Source organism: Chelon labrosus, assembly GCF_963514085.1.
Source record: "Chelon labrosus genome assembly, chromosome: 12".
NCBI classification, from domain to species: domain Eukaryota; kingdom Metazoa; phylum Chordata; class Actinopteri; order Mugiliformes; family Mugilidae; genus Chelon; species Chelon labrosus.
This window is the reverse complement of record NC_140345.1, coordinates 9,959,751-9,973,683: the sequence shown is the minus strand read 5'-3', so window position 1 is coordinate 9,973,683 and position 13,933 is coordinate 9,959,751. Positions and strand designations below refer to the sequence as shown.

The 13,933-nt window shown below is 44.3% G+C and overlaps 1 protein-coding gene across 1 annotated transcript in view; it reads left to right on the top strand.

The window, feature by feature from the left end:
• Positions 1–13,444, top strand: part of adamtsl4 (ADAMTS-like 4) — a 31,799-nt gene extending 18,355 nt beyond the window's left edge. The window contains exons 6-17 of the mRNA XM_084557361.1: positions 4,375–4,514; positions 4,964–5,168; positions 5,599–5,783; positions 6,871–7,036; positions 7,599–7,868; positions 8,040–8,169; positions 8,688–8,892; positions 9,173–9,346; positions 9,433–9,612; positions 9,790–9,969; positions 10,064–10,211; positions 10,306–13,444. Coding sequence (XP_084413487.1) covers positions 4,375–4,514; positions 4,964–5,168; positions 5,599–5,783; positions 6,871–7,036; positions 7,599–7,868; positions 8,040–8,169; positions 8,688–8,892; positions 9,173–9,346; positions 9,433–9,612; positions 9,790–9,969; positions 10,064–10,211; positions 10,306–10,436 — 2,114 coding nt within the window. The 3' untranslated portion in view covers positions 10,437–13,444. The remainder of the gene's footprint in view (positions 1–4,374; positions 4,515–4,963; positions 5,169–5,598; positions 5,784–6,870; positions 7,037–7,598; positions 7,869–8,039; positions 8,170–8,687; positions 8,893–9,172; positions 9,347–9,432; positions 9,613–9,789; positions 9,970–10,063; positions 10,212–10,305) is intronic.
• Positions 13,445–13,933: the final 489 nt, after the last annotated feature.

Below are 13,933 nucleotides of genomic sequence, written 5' to 3'. Positions count from 1 at the left end.
TCACGGCAGCGGGGTTGGGGGTTAGGTTCTTGCTCAAGGAACCTCAGCCATGAACACGGGGGGTGCGGATGGTGCAAACATGTGGCCCTTTGGTCCCAAAGCTTCTTCCCTAACCACCACGCCACAGCTCCCCACAAAGTAGATTATTTCCAAATTTTGACACAACATTCATCATGCATTTGGAATATTTGTAAATGTGTGTAATTCAAAGCAGAAGTCGTCCGCTGGCTACTGCGTCCTCCTCTTGAAACTTCAGAAACTTGCAAGGATGACAGATAAAATCATCTGTCTCTACAGATGTTTTGCAACTTTGCACTGTACCACCATACAGGAAAAGAATTATTCTATGCTGTGCGTGTAACCCGCCTCTCACCCAGTGTACTGTAAATGACCTAATACAAGTGACCCGCTACGCTGCAAAAGATAAAACAGATGGATACCATTTTTTTCCATTAGCTGAGTGAAAGGTCGGAGCCAGATGTACTGCTGCTGGATGCCCTTCTTGCCCATGGGAATACAACACGTTTAATATTTTGGTCAGGCCTGGGGCAGTTGAAAGGACAGGGGAGGATCAGCGTGATTAATTCTGTATGTTTGCACCAGGAGTCATCGGCGGGGTATCAGCTGGAGTCAAACTGTCTGCATAAACACACGGGGGCTTTCCTTTCACCCGCCGCCGCCGTCCCTGTGTGTTTGTGAGGGGAAAAGGGGGGATTGCGGTATTCTGAGCTGCTCTTAAATTTTCTCTATCTGCTGTGCGTCCTTGCCCTCTGCTCCATTCCTGCTCGTTTTAAACCGGCGTGTCCTTGAGGTCTGCTGAGAAGAGGAGAGGAGAGAACTCGGCAGAGAGGGAGAAAGGGGAGAGAAAGAAAAATAAAGACAGGCTCAGCTAGGGTGCTTTACGACTAAATGGGTATCAGAAAATGTTTTTGGACTAAATAAATATGACTGTCATATTTATTAACTGCTGTGTTCGGAGGTAGATACAGTGCTGTAGGCAGGTGACGTCATCTGGGTCAAACTCAATCTGTGCTGGAGATGATCCTTTTCCACTCTGCTATGTAAACTGTATCACACTGTTTACTTCACTCCGGTCCCACTGGCCACAACCCAAACGTTCATATCTATCTTCCCATCAACACACCATACACTACGGTGGAGTGTGTTTGACATGAACCAGTGTATTAGTGGCTTGCTCCAGCTGCACTCGTCTGTTTAGGTCTTCTACATAAATTTCCAGTTAGTATTTATGTTGCCGCTTGTGCGTGTGCTTTGCCTTTCAAGCGACAGCCCTGTTATGTATGTTCTTCTGAGCGTTGTGGCCTATGGTTTGGAAGTGGAAGTTTAAACAGTTAAGCTGCCACCGCGGTTATGAACCACAGAAATGATAGTCCAGGCTAATTTCCCCCTACAAGCTCCGCTCTGAACGCCAGCACTTCAATAGTTTGGTAAGCACTGCACGTGCAGGTGTTGTTTTACTTGAATATTCCCTTTTTTCAGGCCTCATCCCCTCTCTGCACACCCATCCTCCCCTCTTCCTGTCCTGCTGCCTCTCTCTTTCTCTTCCCCTGTTGGAGTTTGTTTAGATGGCGAGATAGTGGGGAAGTATATTTAGACGACACATATTCCACTGTCTGAGCACTAAGCTCGGAGAGGGAGACAGCGAATGAGAGACCAGAGGTTGAGGCAAAGAGAGAAGCGGAGAGGTAGCAGGAGACAAATTAAGCATGAAAACGAATGACGGAAATATAAGATGATGAGGAGCTGAGAGGTGGCTGAGCGTGACCTGAGAGGACGGAGAACGAGGGAGATGAGGAGGACGAATACAGAGGCAGAGAGTACACGAGCGGCAGCACATCTCCCGCTTTTAGCTCCCCCTCTCCGTTCTGTCACTGTCTCCAGTCTAATCTCGCAAAGATAACTATGACAGGCGGATAGAGGGAACAAGGGCGGAGAGAGAGAGGGTGGGAACACTGCCTCCCTTTCCTTCTAAATATGTACTATATATCTGGCTTTTTGCAGATATCAGACCGAGTGACGTTAGCGGAGCAGAAAAATAAAGTTTGTCACGTTTGGACAATGATCGATGCTGTTATTACACAGCAGTTATGACCAAGTAAAAACACATACATTCACTTGAATTAGATTGAGAGCAATAAAATTGGATAGTGAAAGTTGTAGATTAACCATTATCATCCAATCAGGTTCTGATGTCAGATCTTTTCTGCCAAAACACCATCAGAATGAAGCAGCAGCGACTGAAGATCAGACTCACGTCGAAGCCTTTTAAGAATACATCTGCGAATAATATGTAGAAGATTTTATTTATATATCCTAAACTGTTCCTAAATGGGTTTTCCACCAGTTGTTTTAATCCACTTCCTTCTGAATCATTTGAGATAATAAGAAACACTGAAAATATATATTTTTCCAGCAGCAAATTAAACTGTGATAAGTTTGCCTCGCTGCTAAATCCATCACTGCTCCCCAGTCTCTAAAAAAAAATTAACAACAAAAAAAAACACAGTTTAAATAGCCTGAAGCCAGTGTTTAGTTATCCTGAAGGACCTCTGTTACATTTCCAGAGTGTATTTATAAGCAAACTGATGCATCTAGTTATGCATTACCTTCATTTTCCTACAAACATGTGCTATGATAATCATCCGGTCGGACTCCATTGCTTACAACTTCCTACCACTTAGAGAGTTGAAATGCACTCCTCAAAGCCCTTAACACATCCGTTCTGACACAGTAGCCTGGATCACGATGTAAGACTAAAGGCAAAAGGCACAAACCTGCGTGTCAGTCAAAACTCACAATGTGACTCCTCCCTGACAGAGATGAATTTTGTAGAATGGCCTACAGTGGTAATGCCCTCCTTCTGAAATAATTCAACCTTTCTTTGCACCTTTTTTTTTTTTTTAATCGGCATCATACTGAAATGGAAACCAACAAAGCAATGAAATGCCATCTTGCTGTTTGACTAATCCTTGTCCTTTTCCAGTTTCATTCATGATCACACCTTGCACAGCGTAGTTGTGCTTTAAGAGATTTAGGGAACTTCTGTTAAAACCAGTCCCTTTCAGTTCGCCATAAACCACACATTTATTCAATTTTCTCTTGGGCACACAAAGGTGAAAGCGGGAGTCAGGTATTTGACCTTTGCTCTTTGTCTTCAGCTATCTCCTATTAAGCTCTTGACTTTGAAGGTGAAAGGAAACTTTGCTGCTGCCGTCTTTTTCAACCAGGTGGGGAACTATTTCTGCGGTGAAACAACTAAATAATATAGATCTCCGCTCTGACCGCTCTGGGCAAAGCGTCATGCTGTTCGTATTTGTGTAGAATTTAAAAAGGCTTGCCTCCGTGAGAAATCACAATTTGAGAAGCACAGATTTTTTCCTTTTAACCCCCGATACTCCACCCTCTCAGCTGCAACTTGATCTATGACCTCTTACTCATGCAGTGAGCTCATGTCTTTAGCACACATGCATGCTCTCCCTACCGGAGGCCTTAAACCCTTACTGCATCCCCTGTATCTTTCCTCAAAGAAAAAACAGTGGAGCTGCTCACTGCCCCATCACCCATTTGTCTACGGCTTTCTCTTAAAAGGAATAATTCAACATTTTGGACAACTGACTGATTCTCCTTTTATCCAAGACTGAGATAGAAGTTAAAAATACACCTCTGATGTTCACATGCCAACTGCAGACAATTAAAAATGTCAAAATTAAATATAAAGGCAAGGATTTTTTAAATGTTTGGAGTCACTGATATGCGTGAACGCTTCCTCCCGCTGGAGGACTGACCCTGCACTGCTTTTATGGGATTTATTCCTTTCTGTTTTACCTCACAGATAATCACTTTTGACTTCTTCCACTCTGTTTGTTTGTTCCCCGCTCCAACTCCTCTGTGAGGTTCTTTGTATTCCCGGCTCGTCAATTTGCCTTCCTTTTCTCTCGGCACTGAAGGACTTTCATTTCCTCTGCTACCTTGAAGCAGTGCCCTCTTTGTGCGTCTCTTCCCGCATTTTCTATCCCTCCACGTACACGTGTTGCCGCTGTGTGCACCCGTTGGGTTGCACTCATAAATCTGACCTCTCTCAAGCTAATGTTTACACCTCTTTTCCTCATCTCCTGGGAGGGTGCAGCTCGTACGAGCGAACAGCAGGGGAAATAGCTGATCACTCCCACTGTCTGACGGTTAGTGTTATGTGGTCTGGCCTCGGTTTCCTGACCACATGGAAAGACGTTCATCGCCCAGCTGCGTCTTCTGCGTCAGACGGGAAAAAGAAAAACTTCACACAATCACACACACTTAAAGATAATATGTATGTTGTATAGTGATCCTGTACTATCCTCTGTTCCTGTGTTGTAGTTGGTCCAGATAAGCAGTGCGAGCTGACCTGCAGACCTGCCGGCTATCGGTTCTACGTTCGTCAAGCAGAGCGCGTCAGAGACGGGACGCCCTGCTTCAACGTTAGCGCCAATGATGTGTGTGTGGAAGGACGATGTCTGGTGAGTGAATTTAAATGTGTGTCTGTGTAAGATTTTTGTTTCGGGTGGCTGAGACCCTCCTGTCTAGCTGGCGTTGACAAAGCCCAGGCTGTCTTTAGTCTCACGTCTGGAGGCTGATTTAAGCCCGGCATCCAAAGTGTCTCCAGTCTTTTATTTCGCGGCCGTTCTCCAGGCCTCTTTATCTTTTCCTCTGTCTCTCATTTTCCCCTCTCTGATTTCTCTCTCATTCCACCCATCTGCTTCTGGCTGGAGTCTAGTGAGTAATAGTTACCAATTTACACAAACAACAGTGAAATAAACACTGGCAGTGGATGTGAAATGTCAAACAGATTGAGGTTTTCTCCGCGCTTTCCCCACCCCTCCTCCGGCATCTTAATTGTTCCCTTGCCCCACTTTTCCCTCTTTGTCTCACCCATCACTCACATCTTTTCTCCTTCTTCTCCTGCCAGACTGAGGGTTGCGATGGAGTGCTGGGCTCCAGCTCTGTGATTGACAAGTGTGGGGTGTGCGGTGGGCGGGATGCCTCCTGTCGAAAGGTGACAGGAAGTTTCCAAAATGTCACAGTTCCTCTTGGTTACCACAAGATCCTGGACATCCCACCCGGAGCCACGTTGATCAGCATCACGGAGAGACGAGCAAGCCCTAACTACCTGGGTGAGATGAAGTAGACAGAAAAAATCTTGCACACATACGCAGTTTAACGTTTCTTGAATAATACTCCTTCCAGCTCCAGTAAAAGAGAAATGTTGGCGAGAGAAGCGCAGATTTGGGAATAAGATCTGGCCCTGGTCTGTATCCACTGGCTTCGATGCAGACTGTAGATTTTGTTTAACTCAGGGCAGATAAAGGCTAGCGCTGTTAGAGCCCATCAGGAATCAGTGAAGTGTGTACATGTATGCACGAGTGTTTGTCTTGTCAGCGTCCTGTTTGTTAATGAGACAGCGCTCCAGAATTAGTGTTTTTCTGTCTGGCAGTGAACAAATTTGGGGGTTTCCGAAGAATTTACCAGACTAAACAATGCCTAAATAAGAAAAGAAAAACAGAACTCTTCTGACTTCCCCGTCCCCCGCCTCCTTTCCTCCAGCCATGAGGAGCGGCACAGGGGCATCAGTTGTGAACGGGCGCTGGGCTGTGGACCCTCCAGGAGAGTACCAGGCGGGGGGGACCGCCTTCACCTACACCCGACCCAGAGCACAAGCGGAAGGCGAGGAGGAGAAAGGCGAGTCCCTCCGGGCACCGGGGCCCACCACAACCCAGCTACAGCTATATGTAAGTACTGGAGCACAGGAAGGCATTTGTTTTAACCCTACAAGCATGCATCACCCAGACCATGGCAAAATTAAGTTAACGATAAGCATCACTCACAGACAGATGGTCACATGTGCTCTGCGTCAAGACCCTCCAGATAGGCTGCATTATTTTAGCATTATGGTGGGATAAAGGCAGCTATACTGAGGCTTAGTCTGAGCCACATCAGACTATGTGGGGCTTAATAATAACAACGCTTACCTCAGGCTAAGATCTTATTAAAGAACAGGAGTCATGGGCAGCTTTACTTTCAGTAAGGGGGTAAAAATGGCAATATCTTGATCTCCTCGGGAATCACCTGCATTTTTGAAGCTTGAGGGGCTACTGAAGTGAGACATAAAAAGGTTGAAAGTATATAGCCACAGTGACAGCACTGGGATGCTGCAAATGTCAAAAGAATTTGTTATGTGGTCAAAGAAAAAATAACATTTGAGGCACCCCCCGAAGCTTGGGGTTAAGGCTTTGTTGTATCTCCGTTTTCCTCATTTCCTGTCATCTCTCCAATGTTCTTAAGAAAGGCATTAAATGCCAAAAAGGAATAACAAGAACGAAAGTTCAAGGTGGTGACAGCAACTAGCATCAGAAGGGTTAATACTGTGAAATAACCAAATTAGGACATCTCAGAGTCCGTTTGTCAGGCTCAGTTTGGGATGAGGAAGGCAAATTCAACTCCTAGCCACAACTAATAGTTACTTAAAGATTTGTTCCTGGCTGCCACCAATATTCATTGTTTCTTTTTCTTTCAAATCAGAATGTTTTTTTAGGTCAGTGCAAACGAGGGAAAGCCCCGCTAGTTAGCTTTGTATAGAGAGAAACATCTCGCCTGCAAAAGCAACAAAATTAAGTTTAGATGACCTTGACAAGATTAAGTCTTGCACACAGGCTGCAGGGTTTTTTTTAGTTTGTGGGTCCATGATTATGACACTTAATCCCTGTCAGAGCCAGAGTCTACATTCTGTAGCTCATCCTGGCCTCTCACCTCTCAGAAGTACATTTCTCTGTGGGGATCCGTAAAGTTTCGTTTCTCTTGACCTGTTTCCCTCTCCAGATCATTTTCCACAAGGAGAACCCGGGCATTGACTATGAATTTTACATCCCTGTGGAGAAGGAGGAGGGAGAGAGGGAGAAGCTGACGGAGAGAGAGAGGGAGACGCCCAGAGAGGCACCCAGGGAGAGGCCACGGGAGCGAGAGCCGGCGAGGGCACCCCTGCGCAGTAAGACCATTTCACCTTCACTCTCTGAGCCCCTCTCTTCTGTCTGACAAACGCTCAGACGGTTGCGTTCTTGTGCGTGCTGCGTACAGTAGCGTAGAGGGACGTCGTGAGCAGAACATAGCTGAATCTTGTCAGGGGCCGATGTGTAGCTCAAACAGAAGAGCTCAAGATTCATTCTTTCCAAATTGCTGAAGGAACACTGTTATACATATCCTTGGAGGGTGATTGACATGTTTGTGGATTAGGATGGGTGTGGTTGCGGGCCAAATGGGAGGGAATACTCTCTGAGTGTGTTTGTGTGTGCTTGCGTGTTTGCTTGTGACCTAAATGTGAGGCTATCTGCTCCACATGTTTACTGTCATGAGACCCTGACCTCATCATGACATCATTAGCGCCTGACTCACGGCATTTCTTCTGATATTTCAACATGTTTTACCTCCATCTTCGCTCTTATCGCTCTTATTGCTCTTATCGCTCATGTTTCGCAAGCCTTCTTCCATCTTTCCCGTCATTTCTTATTTGTCTTCACGTCCATCTATGTTTTTTTCCTTCTCTCTTCCAGGTCCTCTCACTGTTTCTTTAGAAGATCCTCCTCCTGCTCCTCCTCCTATTTCGGTCCCTTCTTTCTCCTCCTCTGCCTCCTCCTCCTCCCCCTCTTTGTTTTCTCCCTCATCCTCTGACCGCTGGACACCTGAGAGGTCACGCCCTCGAGCGTCCGCACCCAACAGGAATGCTCGGATCCCCCCTCGCACAGACCTGCCACTGGACAGCCAACCGCCATTTGTATGGAGGAGAGGAGAATTCAGCGAGTGCTCTGCTTCCTGTGGCAAAGGTCCGAGTTTTGATAAGCCTTGTTGATATCCACATACTCACAGTCAAGATCCACTTATTGATTGAATCGAAGTGGAAGGTGTGGTGTGATGTCTCCCTCCTCTGGTCGTCGGGTGTAAGTGCAAACGCACGGAAATGAGTTCTGTGTCATTCATTCATTTTCCCTCCGTAGGTTATCAGTACAGAGTCATTCTGTGTGTCAGCCGTCACACAGAGGAGGAAGTCCCAGAGAGGAAGTGTGACTCTGCAGCTAAACCTGTTCCTGAGGAGGAGCCTTGTAACATTCACCCCTGTCCCCCATTGTGAGTAAATACACAGCTAAGCTTTTTTCACTTCTACAAATTCTGCTGCAGGAAGTGACTCCAATTCTCCTTCAGAAAAAAACTACTCATCAAGTCATTTTTGTCATTGGGTCTTAAAATGTGTCATCTGTCAGTGTGCTTAATGCGTTTGTATCTGTTTCTAATGAATCACAAATTATATTCTGAAATTTTATTTTATTTTTTTTTTACCCACAAGCAGCTTGACAGCATCTTACTACAAAGAAAATATAATTTTTAAGACTTATGAAGGAGTTATTCAATGAAAACGAAACTTTTTGCAAATAAAAAGTATAGTAGATGTTAAAATAGAGAATTATACTGGCAGTGATAAAATAATAATGCATTGTCATAGCTAGACACATTAATATTAATACTAGTTTAGTTTGGGTAATTTTAAATGCAACTGTGTGTATCCTTGATTTTTAAATGGTGGGAACCTTCAGTGGTATAAAACTGCCCTCTCTTGCTCTGTCTCCTTCCCTGTGTGTGTGTCTCAGCTGGGAGGCCAGTGCGTGGTCTGAGTGCAGTGTGTCCTGCGGCCCCGGCGTGCAGCAGAGGCAGCTCCAGTGCAGGCAGAGCTTTGGAAACCGGTCCACCATGGTCCACCCTCAGCGCTGTGCCAACCTCACCCCTCCGGAGTCAACGCAGGCCTGCCAGCTCCGCCTCTGCTCCCACTGGGAGGTCAGCTCTGACTGGAGCACGGTAGGTCAACGACACCAGCACTGAGTTTCTTGTCTAATCACTAATTAACTAATTTAACTAATTCTTCTCTGTTACCCACCTTTTGTATATCTACCATTAGATCTTTATTTGTTTCCTCTATTTATGTCTTTCTATTTCACTGCTGCCCTACCAGTTGTCCAAATAAAGATTTAATTGATTGATTACATCTAGATTCTTGTCAAAGAAATGGAAATATTATCATCTTCTGTTGTGTGGCATTTGGTTCATCACTTGATTATCCCTCCTTGTGTTTCTCCAGTGCTCAGTGGACTGTGGAGTAGGGAGGAGGACAAGGAGTGTGCGTTGTGTCAGCGACGAGGGCAGCGTGGTGAATGACAAGGAGTGCAACACCAGACTCCGTCCACAAGGAAGTGAGGAGTGCAACATGGGCCCCTGCGTGACCAACTGGTACTTCACTGGCTGGTCCAGCACCGTGAGTTAACACACACACGTGTGTAGGAGGAACGTACCTGCACTCAGCGATAATCCTCAACACGATCAACCACTTTGTGTCTTTAGTGTTCGGCGCAGTGTGGCCCTGGGGTGCAGAAGAGAGAAGTGGTATGTCTCACTAGAGGAGGAGTCAGAGAGGGCGGAGAAGGAGGGGACTGTGTTGGCGAAAAACCAGCAGAGATGAAGGCCTGTAATGGGGGCCCTTGTGTTGCGACAACTATGTGGTACAGCAGCCCCTGGACGCAGGTATGATAGAGGGATGAAAAAATATAAATTTCTTTGAGTTGACATATTTTGACTTTGGTGCAAGAATTCAAACTTTTTATTCATTCTAGACAATGTATTGATGTAATGTATTCGTGTCACGCAGCCTGTGTCAGTGGCTGGTGTTGAGTGTTTGACTCATGTCTTCTCTTTTTCCAGTGCAATGTCCTGTGTGGGAGTGGATCTCAGCGACGAGACATCATCTGCGTCCAGAAGTTGTCGAGTGATTTTACTGTCGTACCATCCACTGAGTGCGCTCATCTGGACAAGCCTGCGGCGGTCCAGGAGTGCGAGATGGGAGAATGCCAGCCACAGTGGTTCACAACGGAGTGGAGTGCGGTGAGAAATGAGGGGAAAATTAGAGGACACCTTCAGTAGGATTATTGGAAGACTGTTGAAATGTTATTTACGCTGAGACTGTCTTCCTCCTCAGTGCTCACGTTCATGTGGGAAGGGCTTACAAATGAGGGAGGTTCGATGTCTGACGCCAGACAAGAAGCACGGCCATGAATGTGATCCCAGCACCAAACCCGACCAGGAGCAAATCTGCAACACAATACCCTGCAGCCCACAAGTCTCAGGTTAGTGTGTGTGTGCTGATTACACATGGCATTCGTGTGTGATTTGGTTTGTCTCCCTGCCAACCTCATTATCTCTCGTCCTCTCTGCCGACAGATGAAAACTGCAGGGACAGACGTCATAACTGTATGATGGTGGTGCAGGCCAGACTGTGTGTCTACTCCTACTACAAGACGGCCTGCTGTGCCTCTTGCACCCAGAGTGCCCAGCGAGCCAAAAGGCATTGACCAGCCAATCACAGGCAGCCCTCGCAGTCAAAAGGTCAAAAGAACTGAAATGGCCAGAGTAGACATGTGAGGGCATCAGTTAACATTTAGATATCTCCTGAATCTTCAGGTAAAACACTGTGAAAGCAGTTGGTTCCTTTTACCAGTACTCTATATGCAGTTATGCTTGATATTGAACCACTTCTTCCACTGAGCTTGCTTCAGTTTACTTCGTGCATTTGCTCTTACTCGTTCATAATGTGTCACACAGGGCTTAATGGTGCATCTGCTGTCATTTCCACTCTTGGAGGCTCATTTATGTGACTGATAGGTTGTAATGGAAGGTGCTCACTGAAGACGCGGCTGTGTTTCAGCAGCAAACTTAGCCTTTGCTAAGATTCCTCCCAGCCTACGGGATCTTAAATCAGATGTAGCCAGACATGCATACCACTAATTACATGCTAAATGAATGATCGCCATGTGTGCTAGATAAAATGTGTACATGTATTGCTATGTGTGCTGAAGATCTACTGGAAGAGATCTGTACATAATCTAAGTCCCCCTCTGAGCTTCAGAGGCTGCCCACGGCCAAGCTAGAAGGATTTTATTTACGTATGCCTTCCTCTATTTGCCAAAAATATTTCCTCTAAGTGTCCTCTTATTCAGTATTTGGACAGATGAACCAAAGGAGTGGGGTTACAATGGCATTAAGTGACCAAATATAACTGGGTGGGAAGACACAGATGAGACTTTTCCCAAACAGGAAAGGTCGCTGACGTTGGATGTTAAACAGCCTCGATTCAGTTACAGTTATGCAGAACTCTTTAAGCCCTTAATATTTGTTTTCTTTTATTATTTTTTTTTAAAGCATGGAGACATTTTATGTTGACCTCTTATACTGAAAATAATCTGCACCGCATAGTGAATCAACAAGTCGATGACAGAAAAAGAAACTACTAGAAACTATCGCTGCTGCTGCTCTTGTTGCTGTGGTATCTGTGATTTTTTTTTTACTTTTTTTTTTTTTACAGTCTACACAGTTGAAATCATGTGCCTTCTAACTGTGTATAATAATTTCCAGTAACGTGCATAATAGAGCAACAGAGTTGTGTTGAAATCCCCGTAGGACTCACAGTTAGAGTTATGTTTTTACTAAACTAAGGGGTCTGCTGCTTATTAAACAACAAACACAATCATTTTTAAAGTCACGTGACAGGACAGTTCTTGCTCTATACTTTTCTTCTTGTCAACAAATCAAATGAAAGAACAAACCAACCACGTGTTGATTTGTTCATATTCCCAAAAATGTGGGTCCTGGAAAACCTGGCATTTATGTGGATGTTCCCTTGATACCTAAGACCACCTGAACATTGATCTGGGGGTGTTCCTCGCATCCATATGTTCCCCAGATAAGTGACACATGCACACGAACACACACACACACGGCCATCCACGTGATATAAAAGAAAACAGGGTTACATGAGACCAGACCACCTTCTTCCATTACTCTGTAGTCCAGTTCTGTTTTTCACACGTGCTTACAGTAGTGGACAGGGGTCAGCGTGGACACCCTGACTGATCTGCAGTTACGCAGCCCCTCTACAAAACAAAATGATTTACCGTGTCTTTTGACTGATTTCTATCTAAACCGGCATCAAGCTTTTCCACAACGTGAGCTTCTCTAGCTCATCTGTTGGATTGGAGCACATGGGCCGACACGTTTCCTTCCTTGGACCACTTTTGAGAGGTACTGACCACTGCAGACCAGGAACACCCCATTTTTCTTGCTTCTAACTCAACAACTTTGAGGACAAAATGTGCCACGATAACCAGATTTACAGTGTTATTGACTTTACCAGGGATTATGTCTATGGCTGATTGGTGAATGCCACAGAAGAATTGCTTTTTTTCCAACAAACTCATTGTTGGTTTGTTCATTTCATGCAATTTGTTGACAATAAGAACATGTCGAGCATGGCCTTGATACGTCTTTATATCGTCACTTTCTTGGGAGTTGACGTTGAATCTGTCCTATGATAAATGAGGAAACCCCAAGGAGACTGAGAAACTTTTCTTACAATAATCTTGTAATGAGGTTAACTATGATATGCATCAAACTCTGTCATTCTGCTTTGAGCTAAAAAGTAAATATTTTTCCATTTCAGTGTTGTAATCTCTGTATATGTGTGTAAGTACTATGCTCTATCTTTTTTTTTTTTGGTTTAACTCTCTCGTTCCTTCTCTCCACACCTCCCACCAAGACACTAACACCTGGTCAAAGGTGAGGAATCTGTATATTTGTCAGATATGTTTTAATGTCTATAATTTTTTTGGACATAGTCGGTGCTTATGTCTTATATCTGAGTAGCGATATAATAAGTGTTGTTGTAGACTGCATTTATTCACATTTAACTGTCGTATAACTGTTGCACAGAGTCTGATCGTGGGTGTTTGCGTGCGACGTGTGTGTCTGTGATCTATATGTGTGTGTGTGTGTATGGTTGTTTCGCAGCTTTGAATATGTCTGTCTTGTCTCTAATCCTTTTGTAGTACAAATTGCATTTTATAAATAAACAAAAAAGGATAGTAATTTATCAATTATCTAAAGAACATGTAATTTATTTTCTGTTTTGAGGAGCTGTAGCATTTTTTTTTTTTTTTTTTTTTGTTACCACCAGAGTTTATAAGATTATTATCAATATACAGACTTTTTTTTTATCATGCAGTAACAAGACAAAACAAAATGTGTGGAGAAATTATTATCTCAAATTCTCATTTTAAATAAAACTGAAATAACTGAGAATTTAAGTAGTGTGTCGTATTTTGGTTTTGTCCAGAGAAGAACGAGCGATGAAGCATGTTTTGTCCAAACGGTGGCGCCATTGAGTCTCAAACACAAAGGACCTGGCCCAGTTTTCTTCTCATATGAGTCACCTACAGGGTAAAATACTGAATGAGCATGTATCTTATTCACCATTTAACCAGAAATTGTCCTGAGATGCAGTTTCTGTTAAGAGCCATGGCCATGATAGCACAATGAAATATGAGCCATCAGATAACTGAGAGTTTTGTTTTTAACACAATTACAAAGCACATTTTACATGAAAGCCACTGTTCATTCATCACAAAGCTTTTCTTTGTGTATTCAATCCAGTTTCATTCATATACAGTAGCTTCCATAGCAATCCAAACTGCCTTAAGGTGTTTTTTTCTAAACTGGAGACTGCAACTTCCAAAGCAAGCACTAAGGCGGTGGTGGCAGGGATTAACTCCCTTTATACAAGAAGAAACCTTGAGTAGGACCCAGCTCATGTGGGGGGACCCATCTGCTTGAGGCTAGTCGAGTAGAAACAGAAAAAGGAGGGAGAAGAAAAGGGAGGAGGAGCGAACAGCAGAAGCAAGCAGATATATTCATACATACATCTAGATAAAGCGTATATGCAGCATATAAACATGACACAAACAAAGAGTACATGATACTAGATGTTGTATGATATGTGGGAGATTGAGGACGGATG